Genomic DNA, 19,682 nt, shown 5'->3' on the forward strand with positions numbered 1-19,682 from the left:
AAAACATTTCAACCCCTTAAAAATGCACACAGGACCTTTAAAATCTGGTGCCTAATTCCTTCTCTTATTCCTGTCCTCTATCACATGCAAGCCATACTGAACTATTTGGAGATCCTCAGACTTACGGCGCTATTCTTTGCCTCTGGGCCTCCGCATATACAGGCATCCCTTGGAAATATTGCGGGTTCAGTTCCAGACCACCACAATAAAGCAAATACTGCAATAAAGTGAGTCACACAAATTTTCTGACTTCCCAGTGCATATAAAAGTTATGTTTACACAATACTAGAGTCTATTAAGTGTATAATAGCATTATCTCTAAAAGAACAATGTACATACCTTAATTAAAAAATAATGCTGTCAGAAAAATGGGACCAATAGACTTGTTCAATGCAGGATTGCCACAAATCTTCCATTTGTAAAATATACAGTATCTGCGAAATGCAATAAAGCAAGGTGTGCCTGTACTGTTCTGACTGCAAACCCTCTCTCCCTTCTCAACTGGCTAGATTATCTTATACTTCTGCTTCACATCTCCTTTTGGGTATCACTTCTTCTAAAAGCCTGACTCCTAAGGCTGGTGAGGTGCACCCCAACTGGATCCTTAGCATTCCATACCTACTTTCATCCTAAATATTAGGTGTTAATCTCAACCATAATTGCTTCTTTAGACTGTAAGTTCCTTGAAGATGGTGACCATGCCTTAGTCACTACTATGTCCCTAGGGACTAGGATAGTGATGGGCACATAGTAGACATTCAACCAATACCTGTTGAATAGATTATTGAGTATGCACTGCTTGCACACCTTTTAATTAACTTTATCTAAAATTTAAAATGTTACATCTAACCAATCATGTCACCAGTCTATACAGCCCTTTAATGTAGAAGGGATTTCTTATTTTCTACCATATATCCTACGGAAGGAGTGATCTGAATACAGACACACCACATTTTGTAAAATGCAAGTAACCTTAAGATTGACTTAACTGCCACATTTTAGAAGAAATTTTAAAAGATTACATTGAGAAAATTCTTAACGCACAGTGAAAAGAGACAATAAAAGGAGGTTTTTTTATTCAAAGGTATAACTGGATAAGTAGATTTGTTTACAACCATTCTTGTGAAATACTTTTTAAAAAAATACAACCAACTTCTTTGCCAAAAGCAGACACAGACCTCAACTATGATGACCTAATTTTTGGTGGATAATGTACATGATTAGGCAGAAACAGGCAAGCTCACAATGGTAGATTAACTATCCCAGTCAAAACTCCGTTTGTGGCCCCCGCTTCTTGATCGATTTCTGTTCCCACTTCGTCTTCTACCATCTTGTCGACTTCCTGACCGACTCCCCTGTCGACTCTGTCTACCTGACCGGCCACCAGGTCGACCACCTGACCGGCCACTTGACCAGCCACTCCTCTGTCTGGAATTAGAAGATGTGTTTCCATCATAATATTCTTCAATTTCAGGCAACTTGGCTGGCACTGAGAGTACCCAGTCTGAATCATGCCACTCTGCCTGTTGGGATAATTTACAGGATTAATATAAATGCAAAATAGAAACCATAAGCAAACACGTGAATACAGGAGACTCTTTTCATATCCATTAGCTAAAGGCCATCTAGCCATTAAGTTCAAAGTATCTAGAACAAAACTGAAGACCAGAAAACAAAAACATATTCAAAGCTCATTCACTAAAGTTTCTAAGTTTTACGAGCAAACAAAACAGAAACAGACTCAGATACAGAGAACAAACAGGTGGCTGCCAGAGGAGAGGGAGGTGGGGGGATGAGTGAAACACGTAAGAGAGATCAAGAGGTACAAACTTCCAGTTACAAAATAAATGAATCACAAGGATGAAATGTACAGCATGGGGAACATAGTCAATTATATTGTAGTATCTTTGAACAGTGACAGTAACTAGACTTATCATACCGATCATTTTGTAATATATAGAAATGTTGAATCACTCTATTGCGTACCTGGAACTAACACAGTTTTGTAGGTCAATTATACTTCAATTTTTTAAAAAATGCAGACAATGGGAGGAAATGCTTCAAAATGCTAATAGTGGTTATCTCTGGGGCGTGAGGATTACGAGTGCTTGTTATTTTTTACTTTATGCTTTCATGTGTTTCTAGTTGTCTGCGATAAACGTGTACTGCTTGTAAAATTAGAAAGAAAATAAATGTCATTAAAAATGAAAAAAATCGATCCTGGTAAAATTTAAATCTCAAATTTAACATAACAATACAAAGCTTGGTTCCCCTCCCCAATGCCCCCACCCCCCCCAAAAAAAAAGTTTCTAAAAGCTAAGTTTTAGTCTCAGGAGAAATTTTCAGGCTGATTTTGGGACTCTAAATTCCTACTCAGTTTATACATTCTAAAAGAGAGCACCGGCTTCTCAGCACAAAACGAATAAGTCACTAATAAGTAGTACATTGCTTTCAGCAGATATATTGACAGAAGCAAGGAGTGTGAGCTGAGATTAAAAATCTGTCAACACCAGCCAGGGACTAAAAAATGTAGCCATTGGAAACAATTTGGTATCGGGGTAAACAACTCAAGATATAAAAATCATTGCAGCTCATAAGAACATCGGTATGTCATATCCTGCTACATTAACTGTTTTTCATTGTGATCATGAGTTGCCAAGGCAAGTTAATATTAAAATACCTTACAGGTAAGAGTGAGCAGAGACAAACAGCCACACACACCACCGGTGGCAATATATGACCAAAGCCTTAAAAATACACACACCTTTTGGCCAAGCAGACATCTTAAGAAGTTCATCTTAAAGAGACAAACATGGCAATGTATAAAGAGTTAGCTATGCCAACATTTAAGGCTGACCTTAAATGCCAACATTTAAGGCTTACCTGTTGATAACAGAATATTAGTATTAGAAATAATCTAAATGTCAGAAAATAGGACATTGATTCAGTTGGCCACCCAGGTGGCCAAATGCCAGGGAGCCAATAAAAACAAGTAACTGTACAGTTGACAAAGAAATGTGTTTACAATATATTCTGAATTTGCAAAAATACTTTAAAAACCAAATAATCCCATTTTTGTTTCAAAATATGTATATAAATATGCACAGGGATGTAATAGACAAATTCCACAGTGTAGGAATCTAGTGGACAATCTCATTCTTCAACAGATAAAATACAAGGGAAATTTTTTTAAAGAAAGAGAGAAAGGAAGGAGAACCTATAAAGTAAACGAGACAAACATCAAATTACAATGTATGAACCTTATGGACCTTCTTATATTTAAAAATATGTAGGAGACAGAGGGAAAATTTAAACAGAAAATTGGATAATATTGAGGAACTATTATTTTGGGGGGTTTAGTTATGGTATTACGATTGTGTTTTTTGAAAGTGTTTTTAGTATTTTAGGTATATAGAAATATTTATGGTTGAAATGATAGACTTCCTAGAATTTGTTTCAAAAGAATACAGGAGAGAGTGGGGAAGTGGATGGAAGTAGACATGAAACACAATTGGCCATGAGTTGGTAACTGCGGAAGCTGGGTGATGGGTACATGAGGATTCAGTATGCAATTCTATTTTTTCACGTTTGAAATTATTCATAATTTTTAAATGTTTTAAGTTATGATACAGACTGGATATTTATTATTTATTATTATTTTATTAAGGAATTGTTAACTGATTTAAGCATTTAGCCTAAATCAATATCATAATGATATTATGACTATGTTATTTTTAACCCCTATCTTTTAGAGAAACATACTCAACTATTTAACAGATAAAAGTTTTTAAATACCAGGCTTCCCTGGTGGCGCACTGGTTAAGCATCCGCCTGCCAATGCAGGGGACAAGGGTTCGAGCCCTGGTCCGGGAAGATCCCACATGCCGCGGAGCAACTAGGCTGTGCGCCACAACTACCGAGCCTGCGCTCTCGAGCCCTCGAGCCACAACTACTGAGGCCTGCACACCTAGAGCCCGTGCTCTGCAAGAAGAGGAGCCACCACAGTGAGAAGCCCGCGCACTGCAACAAAGAGTAGCCCCTGCTCGCCGCAACTAGAGAAAGCCCGCGTGCAGCAACGAGGACCTAACACAGCCAAAAATAAATTAAAAAAAAAAAAAAAAAGACCCAATGCAGCCAAAAATAAAATAAATAATTTATTAAAAAAAAAATTTTTTTTAAATACCTGTAACCTTTCTGACTCAGTTGTGGGAACATCAAAGCAAACACCCTAAAAGCAAAATGAAAACATTTTTATTTAGATGCATATGAGTTGATTTTTTAAAATATCTGCTTGTAATCTTATATTAGCTAAGAAAAGATTAAGCTTGTCCCATGATTGCCTATAGGATTAAACCAGCTAATATATAATAATGCATGACACAGAATGGCTGCTAATCGTACTTCCTAAATCTAAAAGTAGACCAGTATCTAATAAGAACTGACTACTACTGAGAATCTACAGTATTCTCTAGAAAAGTTTTTGTAGACACTATAATGTTCCATGTCCCTTGTAAAATGACCCGTCTAATAAATTCCTTTAAAAATTTAGTGCCAGAAACTTTCTCTCGTAAAGAGCTGAAATGTTTATCAGATACCGAGAATGAAGTAACCTAAGATGCTTCCTCTCTGGTTTTGGTTGCTGATAAGTTGGAAGTTAATTTAATATTCAAGTATAGCTTTGCCCTAAGGACCTTGGTATATTTTCCTTCCCCTCCACATTTTTTCTGAATGTACATATTTGTCTCATACTTGCCACAGATCTTTTTTGAAGGTAAGTAATATTAAATTTGAGAAAGATAACTATTTCCAATAAATGAGCTAATAAATTATAGACTAGAATGAACCTATGTTGTCAAGTGAGATGAATAAATATGACATCTTTTCTCAAAACCATTAGAAGAAATCAGTCACTTATATTACAGATGGTCTTAACTTTGCTATTTCATAATTGTATGAAAATACTTAATTCACTTTATTATCCTCATTAACAATCAATAGCAGGCCACTTAAAAACCAATATTGTGTATTCTCCAAAAAATAGAGCTGTTTAGCTGTTGCAATTATAAGTTACTTAATCTTAGAAAATAAACACACACAACCACATGTAATATGTATACAAAGGCAGAAACTTAGAAAACCCGGATATTAGTCAAATTAAGCAGAATGACTTTACAGCTTTCTAGAGGAATGGGTTACTTAAGTAACTCCCCAAATTTACAAGTGGAAACATACTAACACATGGAGAACATCCCATTAGGCTTCAAAAAAAGAAAGAATCTGCTAGTCTTTATAATCGTGTACGGCAGTTGTCTAGAAAAGCCTACCATATTTCCTTTTAGGAGGCACATTCTGGTAATTTGGGACACAGCATTACTACTCAGCTTTCTGTTAAGTTCTTTCCAAGCACAGCTAACATCCTGTATTTCTTCTGGGCTTTCCAGAGTCATGGTCACAAACCCCTTAAGGAATAAAAGTCACATTATGTTTGGGAAAAAAGCAGCAGCAGCAGGACAGTGACATTCTAACTTGACAGCCCTTTTTGACTTAACCATGCACTTCGTATGAGCCAACAGTATAACATGACTGCTAAAAAAATAACTTCTTTGAAACTATATTAATAGAAGACTAATGTTTATAGATAACTGAAAGTACCATTCTTCTATACATCGCTGTAAAGACCACATTTAATTCTAACCATCATGCTTTAAGAAGAAATTAAACAAACTAAAGCATCAGAGAAAAGATAAGGTAGTGGAGAATTAAGGAAATGCTGAAGAAATCAAAGTTAGCTTTGAGTGGAAAAACAAGAGGACATAAACCTCTTTAAACTTCTGAAGGATTATTACATAAGCAAAAATTATTTGTTTCGTAGAACTTCACTGGACAAGAAAAGGATCAACATGAAGAAGATATAGGGAGGCAGTCATCTAACAAATATTTGAGTGCCCCCTATGTATGTGCCAGAGATGCTCTAGGTGCTAGAGATTCAGCAGTAAATAGTCCTTTGTCTCATGGAGGTTACATTCTAGTGTGTGTGGGGCAGGGGGTTGGCGTGGCGGCAGTGGATAATGGTGGGAAAGGAGACAGTAAACAAATAAGGAAATAAATATAACGTCAGATAGCAATAAGAATCATGAAAAAAAAATAAAGCAGGGGAAGAAAATGAAAATAGAGAGTAAAGGGAGGGGTAAGCTATTTTAGACAGTATGATGAGGAAAGACTTCTCTGATACGGTGGTATCTGAGTAGAAACCTGAATGAAATGAAGGAGAGAGCCAAGGTTATTAAAAGGAAAGAACGTTCAAAACAGCACAAATAAGTGTAAAGGCCTTTTGTAGGATTAAGTTTATGTTTGAGTATCAGCAAGTAGGTTAGGGTAGCTGAAAACAAGCAAGGGGAGAGTGATAGGAGATGAGGCCAAAGAGGTAGCAAGGGAAGACCCTACAGGACATTCATGGTAAAGACTGTGGATTTTGGTTTAACCCATAAAAGAAATATCAAACCACTAACACCCTGTTGCTAAGATATTTAATCAGAGGACAGATGACCCGTCTGCCAAAGAGGGATTCTTTTATTAGATAAAAGTTGGGATTAAATTACCTCTCACATACTTCTTAGCTTTAAAAGTCTATCTTCATATTTGCTTAAGAAGTATGGTTTAAATGTTTTCTTGAGAAGTATCTGGTGGGTTATTAGGAATAGGGTATTTGCTCAGTGCTAAAGTATCACCCCACAGATTACTTACTACTTACAGAGAGCAAAACATACCTTTATAATGGGAATATATGGCTCTGGGTATGGTTTGTTTTGACATCTGATACTGACTCGGCAGGGGGGACAGGTCAGATGGTGTTTTACACACACACACACACACACACACACACACACACACAGACACCCTCCACATATACAAGCAATCCTTACTTTGCATGGTGTGTTAGCTGCACAGAGTCTACTTCTCGATTTGCATGGCTCCATGGCAAACAAAATGAGGAACAGGTTCTGGTATGCAAGTTTCGGTTGACAAAGTACTGTGCAAAGTGAAGATGTCCTATATTTCCCTCCAGATAGAGAGATATCTATGGTTCAATTTTAATCCTTCTCAACCACATGCAATTTTCTCACAGATTTCTACCTTATCAGAGGTGATCAAAGAACGTGGTTCAAAACTTGATGCGCCAGAGATGTGGGCTAATGCTGCAGCCAATGCATCCACTGCCCCTTTCTCTTCTATCAGTCTCTGAGCTGATGGTCGGAAAAAATCAACAGCAGCATAAGAAACGGAAGCCAGAGACCTATGGTTTAAAAATAGTAAATTTTCTTGGTCAAGACAAAGGGGAAAAATTAAAGATAAGAGAATGAATGGGAAAAGAGAGAAACGTTTTCATATTTTAATATAATTAAATGTCTGCTGGTAAAACTGGTGATTAAATTTTCTGATATGTGAACTAGGAGAGCTTAAAGATGTATAGCCTAATACAAAAGAAAAAAATCATTCAGCAAGGTCAGAAAGCATACCTGATGGCATCCATGCTTTTAGATTTAACTAAATCCATTGTAGAAGGAACACCTACACGTTTAAAAGTAATTCCCTGAAAATGAAAGAATTACATTAAAGAAAAATGGAAGTCTTTACAATTAATTCCTAAATTAATCTAGTTTGTTGAATTTCCATTTCTTGGACTTAAAGATTTCCAAGCCCTAGCAGATCAAAAGATTTTCTAATAAATCATCAATTACAAATTCTAGAAAGAGAAAAAAAAAATTTTTTTTAATTGTCTCTTAGCTACAATCACGGAATTTCAGTTGCAAAATAAAGCTGATTTAAAGAAAGAAAAGGATGCTGTTTATATCAATTAACTTTTTTCTTATTATCCTCATTTTACAAAGTATATGAAATAGTGTATGAAAACACACATCATAAAAATAGGAAAAATGTGAAATACCACAAAAACTCCAGACCACAAAAAATGTGTAATTTCTTATAGAAACTGGTTAGTGTACCATTACTCGATATAATCTTAACTATTACACCAAGACAATGTCACAATCATCCGTTTACAATACTGGACTAAGAGGTACTGAAATCACAATGCACTTCTGATTTTAGTATCAAGGGAGAAGTTCAAGGGAAAAATGAGAAAGTCAGCTCTTCTGTCTTCACAATAAAAGCTGTATTAAAACAAAGTCTTGCAGCTAATATAAATTTGGCTCTCCACATGCTTCACATCCAAATGCAGCTTAAACTGAGAAAAGTTATAAAGATCTAATTGTGAGAACAAATACAAAAAGATCCCTTTTCTAAGGCACCATTCAGATAATAAGCCTGAAATAATTTAACTCTACTTACTGCTTTTTGTTCCACATATCTTAGTTGACCTCTTTCTCTTGGTTGATAAAAACATATGCAAATCCCTGTCCGGCCAGCTCTACCTGTGCGTCCAGAGCGATGAATATAGGACTCAACATCCTAAAAATAAAAGAGGTAACTCTTCTTAAAAATCTGGCAAATTAAACAGTCATTCCAGCATCCAAATAATAATAAGAAAAATAACAAAACTACTACTATCAATGATAACATTTTTATTTCAATCCTGTTGCTCTCTTCAACATCCCAAAGAATTTTTATGCTTGAATTCTGCAAAAAAGGGGATAGGATTTAAAACCTTTTTATCCACTCCATCCCAGGGTTCTTTACATGGCAACTTTTTATAATTCCCTTGCATGATTCCATGCCTCAAATCCAAATAAAGAGGTTAATCATTTGCAAAGGCACCAGATTCTGATCAATTTAACATCACACTAACAAAAAATGGCTAAGAGCAAGAAAAGATAACATATTTTTCATATATAAGCAACGTCTTAAAAATAAAACAGCAATTTATATAGCTGCTCTTATTTTCTCAAAATCAAATCTCATTTCCTTGAAAATTAAAAACACAATGAGGTATCACGGTATTCCTGTTAGAATGGTCATCATCAAGAAGACAAAAGATAACAAATGCTGTTGTGGAAGTGGAGAAAAGATAACTTTGTGCACTGCTGGTGGGATTGTAAATTGGTACAGTCACTATGGAAAACAGTATGGAGGATCCTCAAAAAATTAAAAATAGAACTACCACATGATCCAGCAATTCCACTTCTGCGTATATATCCAAAAGAAACAAAAACACTAATTCAAAAAGATATCTGCACCCCCATGTTCACAGCAGCATTATTTACAATAGTTAAGACATGGAAACAACCTGGAAACAACCTAAGTGTCCATCAACAGATGAATGAATAAAAAAGTTATGGTATATATATGTATATATATACCATATACATATGGAATATTACTCAGCCATAAAAAAAGAGGAAATCCTACCATTTGTGACAACATGGCTAGACGTTGAAGGCATTATGCTAAGTGAAATAAATCAGAGAAAGACAAATACTGTATGATCTCACTTATATACGGAATCTGAAAAAAACCCAACAACAACAAACAAAAAACTAAACTCATAGAAACAGAGATCAGACTTGTGGTTACCAGAAGCAGAGGGTGGGGAGAGGGAGAAATGAAGGAAGGTGGTCAAAAGATACAAACTTCCAGTTAAACAATAAGTACTATGGGTGTAATGTACAACATGATGACTATAGCTAACACTGCTATATGATATAGTATAGGAAAGTTGTGAAGAGAGCAAAGCGCAAGAGTTCTCCTCACAAAGAGAGAACACTTTTTTTTACTTTTTTCTTTTCTTCTTTTATACCTACATGACAAGATGGATATTAGCTGAAGCTATTGTGGCAATCAATTCACAACATATGTAAATCAAACCATCGTGCTGTATGGCTTAAACTTATACAGGGATGTATGTCAATTATTTTTCAATAAAACTGGGGGGAAATAATCTCATTTCCTACCTGTGGAGGTGAACTCTGAATCACCAGGTCAACCTCAGGAATGTCCAAACCGCGGGCAGCCACATTGGTTGCCACCAAAACTTTAAAACTACCCTCTCTGAAGCCTTTCAGTGTAATTTCTCTTTGTGACTGTGCGATATCGCCATGTAAACACTGGGCATTCTATTTGAAAAAAAAAAAAAGGAAAAGTAAGTGTATAGCACATACTTGCAATTCATAGCACCAAACACCATACAGTCTGTGCTCTTTTTTGTTGCTGTTGTTTTTAAATCTTACCTTCTGATAATTATAAAAATACATGCTTATTGTTTTTAAAAAATCAAACATTACAGAAAAACATTTAACATAAAATGCAAAAGCTTCCCTTAATATCAGCCTCCTAATAATTAACTGCTAACAGTTTGGTGAATATTCCTCTGCATATTATTTTTTAAATACATACACACACACAGGCCCTTCACAAATCCTAGCATATAATTTTATGTATTCACCTATAAAAATGGGATTTTACTATATATGTAGTTTTACAACCTGCTTTATAAATTTTTTATATCTTAGCCATTCTTCTACATCTATAGATATACATCTACTTAATTTTTTAAAACTATACATGATTTCTTCATATGGCTGCAGTTATCTTTTTTTTGGCCACGCCACACAGCTTGCAGGATCTTAGTTCCCCGACCAGGGATTGAACCTGGGCCTTGGCAGTGAAAGCGCCAAGTCCTAACCATTGGACCGCCAGGGAGTTCCCAGTATCATTTATTTTAGCAGTACCCTACTGATTTGGGTAGGATCCAAACTTTCATCTTCAGAAACAATGCTACAACGAATAACCTTGTGTTTACAACTGCAGACCCCTTAGTATATTTCAGTAGGTTACATATCTAGAAGTTGAATTTCTGGGTCAAAAATTATAAACATTTAACATTTTAATAGCTATTGCTATTAAATTAAAACTGTATTATAAAGAGAAGCTGTAAACAAACAAACAAAAACCAGACTCACAGACATAAAGAACAGACTTGTGGTTGCCAAGGGGAAGGGGGGATGCGGGAGGGATGGATTGGGAGGTTGGGGTTAGTAGATGCAAACTATTTCATATAGAATGGATGGACAAAAAGGTCCTACTGTATAGCACAGGGAACTATATTCAATGTCCTGGGATAAACCAAAATGGAAAAGAATATAAAAAAGAACATATATACATGTATAACTGAGTCACTTTGCTGTACAGCAGAAATTAACACAATATTATAAATCAACTATACTTCAATTTAAAAAGGAATTGTGCCCATTTACTCTTCAACATTCTATGAGTGTTTATTTCATCTTACCCCCATATATATATAAAATATATATATATACATATAAAATATATATATATCGCCCACCTGTATACTATGAAGCATTATAATCCTTGTAAATCTAATAGGCAAAAATGATTTCCCAATGTTGTTCTAATTTACATTTCTGTAATTTTCAGTGAAGTTGAACCATTTATACTGGGTTGACCTTCCATGTATGCTGCAAATAATTTCCTAGTATTACAAATAAATTTCCTAGTATTCTTAGCCACTATGAAAAGTTAAAAGTTCCTAACAATGATTTAACCCCAACAGTATCTAAACTGCAGCATCTAAGCATAACGCATTCATGAGTGAATTCACTGAGCGCTTGCTATGCTCCAGGTACTATGCCAGGTTCTGGAACAATCATAAAGAAACGACCCTGGGGCAGACAAGTTGACAAGTATTTTCAATACAGTATGATATGTGCTATAAGAAGGTGAAGGGTGCTATAGAAATACCTAAGAGGGGAACCTAACTCAATCTAGTTTGAAGGGAAAGCAGCACTGAAGCTGAGACCTGACAGATAATAAGGAACTAGTAGTCAGGTTAAAAAAAAAAAGAAAAAAGAAAAAAAAAAGGAGGAGGTTAGGGAGTTCCAGGAAGAAGAAATATCACACATAATTAATGTTTTTGGGGAACTACAAATATTTGAGTATTGCTGAAGCACAGAGTTAAAAGGAGAAGTGGTGAGAGATGAGACTGAAAAGGAATATGAATTTTATCCTGAGGACAATATGGAACAATTAAATGATTGTAAGCAGAAAATTTTCATGAACATATTTGTATTCTAGAAGGAATATTCTGGCTACAATGTATAGAATATATTAGACAAGGGCAAGGCAAAAGCTAGGGAGACTCAGATAGCAGACTGTTGTAGAAATTCAGGAGAGATATCAGTGGCCTCATGGAGGCAGTGGCAATGACCATTTATTCATTTAACAAATATGTGGTAATCTACACATCAGGTACTAGGGATAAAATGGCTAACAAAAATTAAAACTTTCTCTATCCTCATCGTCTTGATATTCCGGTCGAGGAAATGGACATTAATCAAGTAATTAGGCACACAAATAAATTTAGCCAACAAGTGTAACTCAAGATGCATGGGTCTAAGAGGCAAAGGGCGTTTAGAAGAGGACAACCTGACCTAGTTTGGGGCAAGGAAGAATTTACAGAAAAGTACTCTGGACTGATATCTGAAGGATGGGAGCTGCTAGGCAAGACAGATTACAAGTTCAAGAGCACTGTGGTGACAGGAAACATAGCAGGTATGGTGAGAGTGCAAAAATAAGGGGAAAGTGTGATAAGATGAGGCTGGAAAGGTAAGTAGGGGCTAGGCAGTAAATGAATTCAAGAACTATTAGCAGGGACTTCCCTGGTGGCGCAGTGGTTAAGAATCCACCTGCCAATGCAGGGGACACAGGTTCGATCCTTAGTCCAGGAAGATCCCACATGCCGCAGAGCAACTAAGCCCGTGCACCACAACTTCTGAAGCCCACGCGCCCTAGAGCCCATGCGCCACAACTACTGAGCCCATGTGCCGTAACTACTGAAGCCTGCGTGCCTAGAACCCATGCTCCACAACAAGAGAAGCCACCGCAATGAGAAGGCCGCACACCACCACAAAGAGTAGCCCCTGCTCGCCGCAACTAGAGAAAGCCTGTGCACAGCAACAAAGACCCAACGCAGCCAAAAAAAAGAAAAAAGAAAAAAATAAATATTAGTATATGAAATTGGGAGGACTTGGTGAAGGGAGTGGAAATGAGGTATAAGGGAAAGAACCATATATATGACTCCCAGATTTTGAGCTCCTGCAACAGAAGTAGGGAAGAAATGGACCATTTTAAACCATAGGAAATAGAATCTAAAATACTTTGCAGTTACCTGGATGGCAAAAGGAAGGAAGAGAAGTCAAGGGTGATATGTAGATTTCTGGCTCGAACTATGGGTATCATTCAACAACAGGGAATGCTGGAGACAGAGTGGGTATAAGTGTATAAAAGAGAATGAACTCAATTTTAGGTACACAGTGGGTTGGGGTGTCTGTGGCCAGTATGATAAACACAAGTCTAGATTCTGGAGACAGAGCTAACCTGGAAAAAGATTTGGACATCATCAGCATATACACAATGACTGGAACCACAGGAGTGATTAGATATATTTATCTATACACATCTCTATACTTCTATATTTCTACACTTATTGACTGCTTACCATAAAAGCACTATACTAAATACTTTAAATGATTTTATTTAAGTCTTAAAAGTATAAAAAAAATTTTTAATACCACTTTTTAAAAAAGATTTATTCATTCATTTATTTATTTATTTATTTATGGCTGTGTCGGGTCTTAGTTACAGCAGGCGGGATCTCCGTTGAAGCATGCGGGATCTTTCGTTGCGGCACACGGGCTTCTCTCTAGTTGTGGCATGCAGGTTTTTCTCTTCTCTAGTTGTGGCACGTGGGTTCCAGAGCGCGTGGGCTCTGTAGTTTCCAGTGTGCGGGCTCTCTAGTTGAGGCATGCGAGCTCAGTAATTGAGGTGCGCGGGCTTAGCTGCCCCGCAGCATGTGTGATCTTAGTTCCCTGACCAAGGATGGAACCTGTGTCCCCTGCACTGGAAGGCGAATTCTTTACCACTGGACCACCAGGGAAGTCCCTAATGCCACTTTTCAAAAAGAAAACATGGGCACTGAAATAGGAAGTTATTTGCCCAAGGTTATACAGCTAGTAAGTAACACAACTGGGATTTAAATCCAGATCTGGGAACTTCCCCGGTGGTCCAGCGGCTAAGACTCTGCGCTCCCAATGCAGGGGTCTCGGGTTCAATCCCTGGTCGGGGAACTAGATCCCGCATGCCGCAACTAAGAGTTCACATGCTACAACTAAAAAAGATCCTGCGTGCCACAAGTAAGACCCGGTGCAGCCAAATAAATAGATAAATATTAAAAAAAAAAAGTTAAAAGAAAAAGAAATCTTGATCTGTCAGACTCCAAAGTGCAAATAATCACTATGCTCAGAAAGAATATGTTAAGTGAGAAGAAACAATTACAGAGGTTAGAACTGTGAGGAACGCCAATATTTAAAGTACAAGTAAGGGACCTCCCTGGTGGTGCAGTGGTTAAGAATCCACCTGCCAATGCAAGGGACACAGGTTCGAGCCCTGGTCCAGGAAGATCCCACATGCCACGGAGCAACTAAGCCCTCGCGCCACAACTACTCAGCCTGTGCTCTAGAGCCCACAAGCCACAACTACTGAAGCCCGTGTGCCACAACTACTGAAGCCCGTGTGCCACAACTACTGAAGCTCACGCGCCTAGAGCCCGTGCTCCGCAACAAGAGAAGCCACCGCAATTAGAAGCCCGCACACCGCAACGAAGAGTAGCCCCGCTCTCAGCAACTAGAGAAAACCCACGTGCAGCAGCGAAGACCCAATGTAGCCAAAAATTAAATAAATGAATAAATTTATAAAAACAAACAAACAAAAGAAAAAAACAATAGCTCTGCAAGACAGCTGCTGCTGAGTGTTCTAAAGCAAAGAAAGGAAAGGTAAATTAACTACTCTTCAACATTCTTTCACTATTTAGAGTCTTTGTTTTTACTGGATACAAAGCTAAAGTTACACAATTAGTTAAAATGACACTGGAGAAGATGGTGGCTGCATTGTCTTTGAATGTCCAGTTCTCACATAAAAACAAATAGGGCGGGACTTCCCTGGTGGCGCAATTGTTAAGAATCCGCCTGCCAAGGCAGGGGACACGGTTGGAGCCCTGGTCCGGGAAAATCCCACATGCCACAGAGCAACTAAGCCCGTGAGCCACGACTACTGAGCCTGCGCTCTAGAGCCCACAAGCCACAACTACTGAGCCCACATGCCACAACTACGGAAGCCCGTGTGCCCAGAGCCCGTGGTCTGCAACAAGAGAAGCCACTGCAATGAGAAGCCTGTGCACCGCAATGAAGAGTAGCCCCCGCTCGCCACAACTAGAGAAAGCCCACGTGCAGCAGCAACAAAGACCCAACCCGGCCAAAAATAAAAATAAATAAATAAATAAAACAGGGCAACTAAGATGACAAAATAAAAAATCCACAAAGATCTATGACAAAACTTAGTGACAAGGTATTTTCATGGTTTCCAAAATATGAGCAGGTAGGGACAAAACCTGTATGTATTAGGGGTGGGGGGGAGGGGAGGACTTGCTAGTCCTAAGAACAGATACTCCCTGGAAAGTATAATGGGCCAATTTGAGAAAGTCAGCTGAAACTGGGAGAATTTCTGCACATTCAAGGGTAACTGTGAGGAGACAGAGGTAAGGTGTGAAAGAGGCTGGAACATCCTGGGCCCACATTAACTTTCAAAACGAACAAACCAATGATCCCTTGCCAGGACAAAGTGCCCCCACATTGAGGAGAAATTATTGGACCTAGAATCCAAACTGAGGATGCCAGGGATCCCAGAAGCAAAGGAAAGAGATGACCCAGATAAAAGTGAGGGGAAAATCAACCAGAGCTCAGAAAGTGGGAGACCTTTTTTTTCTTCTAACAGCTTTATTGAGATATAATTTGTAGACTGTATCTTAAACACTATCAAAAATAAGAGAGGCAGGGCTTCCCTGGTAGTGCAGTGGTTGGGGGTCCGCCTGCCAATGCAGGGGACACGGGTTCGAGCCCTGGTCCGGGAAGATCCCACATGCCGTGGAGCAAATAAGCCCATGTGCCACAACTACTGAGCCTGTGCTCTAGAGTCCGCGAGCCACAACAGCTGAAGCCCGTGCGCCTAGAGCCCATGCTCCACAACAAGAGAAGACACTGCAATCTGCGCACTGCAACGAAGAGTACCCCTTGCTCGCCACAACTAGAGAAAGCCCGCACGAAGCAACAAAGACCCAACGCAGCCAAAAATAAATAAGTAAATTTATTAAAAAAAAAAAAAAAAGAAGTAGAAACAAAGGACAAAGACTTTTCATAAATGAAGACCCTATTGGAAGAAATACAAGACTGATTAAACACAACAGATGATGCCTTAATTTTGAAATTTTGAAAATTGAAATAAAGAAAAAGATAAAAAAGATTTGAGATAAAGAGACAAAGGATAGAGGAAAAAAGAGCCAACATACATATAACAAGAGTCCCTAAAGAAAAAAACCAAAGCAATCAGACAAACCAAATACCAATAAATTAGGATTCAAGAAAATTTTGCTGAAATTAAAAAATACATATATTTGAAACTACAAATTGTGTACACTGTGTACTCAGAAGAACACCACCAAAATATATTCTAGTAAAACTACTGATTTTTAAAGAAAAAGGAAAAAAGCTTTTGTATTCAGGCAAAAAACTGAATCGCTTATAAGGGGAAAAAAAAATCAGACTGGCATCAGACTTTTTATTATAGTATGTTTTATTCCAATGGAAAAACATATTTAAGATACTGAAGGAAAGAAAATGTGAACCAAGAATGTTATATCCATCCAAAATGATTTTTAAGGTATAAAGTTACAAACAAGCTATTATCTATAGTGAATATTGTTTCCATGAGCCCTTCCTTGGGAATCTTCTAGACAACAAGTGACAGACAACAAAAAAAACTGGAGAGACATTGACACAAGGACCAATGGTGTTATTATCAGTGAATGTTAACATCACAAAAAGATAAAGAACTACACATTATATACCTCGTGATGGAAGTGCACCACTGCCTATGAAATAATTTTGCCACAAACAAACCAACCTAAATTTATAGGAAAATAAAACTGTTTTTACAGAAAACAGAAGAGCATGTTAAATTATATCACAGGGAAGCAATACTCTAGACTATGAAAACTTGGTTTCTTAAACAATAATAAAAAGAACTACAAGAAAAAAACAGATGGAAGAATCCATATATTGAAGAGACTTAATGAAATCACACAACATAAGACTCTTATTTGGATCCAGGTTCCAAAAAACAATCTACAGAAGAGAAAACAGAGCATGTATGAGGCAACTGAGAATCTGAAGACTAATTTATATTTGAAGATATTACTATTAATTTTTTAGATGTCATAACAGTACTGTGTTTTTTGTTTGTTTGTTTATTTATTTATTATTCACTTTTGGTTGCATTGGGTCTTTGTTGCTGTGCACAGGCTTTCTCTAGTTGCGGCGAGCGGGGCTACTCTTTGCTGTGGTGCGCGGGCCTCTCACTGCAGTGGCCTCTCCCGTTGTGGAGCACTGGCTCTAGATGCACGGGCCTCAGTAGCTGTGGCACGTGGGCCCAGCAGCTGTGGCTCGCGGACTCTAGAGCGCAGGCTCAGCAGCTGTGGCGCACGGGCTTAGTTGCTCCGCAGCATGTGGGATCTTCCTGGACCAGGGCTTGAACCCTTGTACCCTGCACTGGCAGGCAGGTTTCCAACCATTGCGCCACCAGGGAAGCCCGTATTGTGAGTTTTTAAAAAAATAACCCTTTCCTGGCCTTCCCTGGCAGTCCAGTGGTTAAGACCCTGCGCTTCCACTACAGGGGGCACGGGTTTGAACCCTGGTTGGGGAACCAAGATCCCACACGCCACGTGGCGCAGCCAAAAACATAAATTAAGAAAAACAATAATAGGGCTTCCCTGGTGGCGCAGTGGTTAAGAATCCGCCTGCCAGTGCAGGGGACGTGGGTTCGAGCCCTGGTCCGGGAAGATCCCACATACCGCGGAGCAACTAAGCCTGTGCGCCACAACTACTGAGCCTGCGCTCTACAGCCCGTGAGCCACAACTACTGAGCCTGCGTGCTGCAACTACTGAAACCTGCGTGCCTAGAGCCGGTGCTCCACAACAACAGAAGCCACCGCAATGAGAAGCCTGCGCACCACAATGAACAGTAGCCCCCACTCGACGCAACTAGAGAAAGCCTGTGCGCAGCAACGAAGATCCAGTGCAGCTAAAAATAAAAATAAATAAATTTATTTTTTAAAAAATCCAATAATAATCCTTTTCCTTTAGAGATATGTACCCAAATATTTATGGGCATAATAACATGTTATCTAGGGTTTGCATCAGGATAATTCAGGAGCAAGAAGTGAGTGGGCATTTGGATGAAATAAGATAATTGCTGCAGCTGGAAAACGAACACATCATTACACTGTCAACTTCTGTGCATATCTTGTATAAGTTTGAAATTTTCTACTATAAAAAGTTAACAGAAAAAAAACACATAGATTTAGTGTTCTGATCCATTCATTCAATAAATATTTGCGATTCTTCTTATACACAACTCCAAAATATTACCCACTCTTACCCACAGAAACTCATTTTGTTTCACTCTTTGTATTTTCAAGATCACATTTGCAAAGTTTTAAGAAAACTTCTGATGAAAACGGATAGAATTCTATCCTGACTTAACAGATAATGAGAGGCTGGTTATAAATTCTTTCTGAATGAGACTCAATTCCAAGAATGACTATCAAACCTAGTCCACAAAGGACATGATTTTTTTTTGCTCAGTGATTCATACCTATAATCTCAATTAGAGAAAGCATGAAAAAAGACTTACCTGTTTTATGTGTGGATTCATGGCCATTTCAGTTACATTCTTTTTGGTCTCACAGAAGATAATAGCCCTCCCTTCAGACCCACTGTAGACTTGAAGGACATCTCCAATAACTGCTGGCCTCTGAGACCAATGGCACTGGATGGCCAGATGCTTTGAAGAAAGAAAATATCAAATATCTGCTTCATTAAAATTATTGAAAAAGATTTCTCTAGCACATTTTTTTTCCTGTTTGTTCAAGAATTGGCCTTCCTGGAAGACAGTAAGACAACGATTCTCCCCAACCCCATCTGAAAACAGCCATCAGTAGGTGAAAGGATAAGCAAATTGTAGTATACTTATACAGTAGAATACTGTTCAGTCATTAAAAGGAACCAACTACTGATCTATGCAACAATATGGATGAATCTCAAAACATATGCTGGGTGAATGAAGCCTTACAGAAAAAGAGTATACACAATATGATTCCATTTGTCTGAAGCTCTAAAACAGGCAAAACTAATCTATAATCTATGATGGAAAAAAAGCAGAACAGTAGTTGTCTCTGAACGGGGACTGGGCAGGGGCACAGGGGAACTTTCTGTGATCATGGTAATATTCTTTGTTTTGATAGGGGTTTGGGTTACACACATGTATGAATTTGTCAAAACGAAGCAAATGTACACTTAAAATTTTGCATTCTTTTGTATGTAAATCTTATCTCAAAAATTGTAAATATTAGGTGGATGAACCTTGCAAACATTATGCTACATCAAAGAAGCCCGACACAAAAAAGCCACATGTTGTAATGATTACATTTGTAAGAAATAACCAGAAGAGGTAAATCCATCGAGACAGAAAGCAGATTGATGGTTGCCAGGGGCTAGGAGAAGGGGGGAATAGGGAGTAAATGCTTAATAGTTACAGGA

General features: G+C 38.0%; 1 protein-coding gene across 3 annotated transcripts in view; it reads right to left on the minus strand.

The window, feature by feature from the left end:
* Positions 1–1,092: 1,092 nt before the first annotated feature.
* The window catches only part of DDX50 (DExD-box helicase 50), a 32,092-nt gene continuing 13,502 nt past the window's right edge, over positions 1,093–19,682 (minus strand). For 2 of the 3 annotated variants that reach the window (XM_061197566.1, XM_061197582.1), the window contains 8 exons: positions 18,778–18,927; positions 9,909–10,070; positions 8,350–8,469; positions 7,518–7,591; positions 7,135–7,294; positions 5,325–5,459; positions 4,184–4,228; positions 1,093–1,523 (listed from right to left, as the gene is read on the minus strand). In XM_061197566.1, the coding sequence (XP_061053549.1) occupies positions 1,254–1,523; positions 4,184–4,228; positions 5,325–5,459; positions 7,135–7,294; positions 7,518–7,591; positions 8,350–8,469; positions 9,909–10,070; positions 18,778–18,927 (1,116 nt within the window). In that variant the 3' untranslated portion in view covers positions 1,093–1,253. Of the gene's footprint in view, positions 1,524–1,785; positions 2,169–4,183; positions 4,229–5,324; positions 5,460–7,134; positions 7,295–7,517; positions 7,592–8,349; positions 8,470–9,908; positions 10,071–18,777; positions 18,928–19,682 lie in introns of those variants that run through there. The other variant, XM_061197574.1, reaches the window with a different exon arrangement.

The sequence above is a fragment of the Eubalaena glacialis genome, chromosome 1 (assembly GCF_028564815.1).
Source record: "Eubalaena glacialis isolate mEubGla1 chromosome 1, mEubGla1.1.hap2.+ XY, whole genome shotgun sequence".
NCBI classification, from domain to species: domain Eukaryota; kingdom Metazoa; phylum Chordata; class Mammalia; order Artiodactyla; family Balaenidae; genus Eubalaena; species Eubalaena glacialis.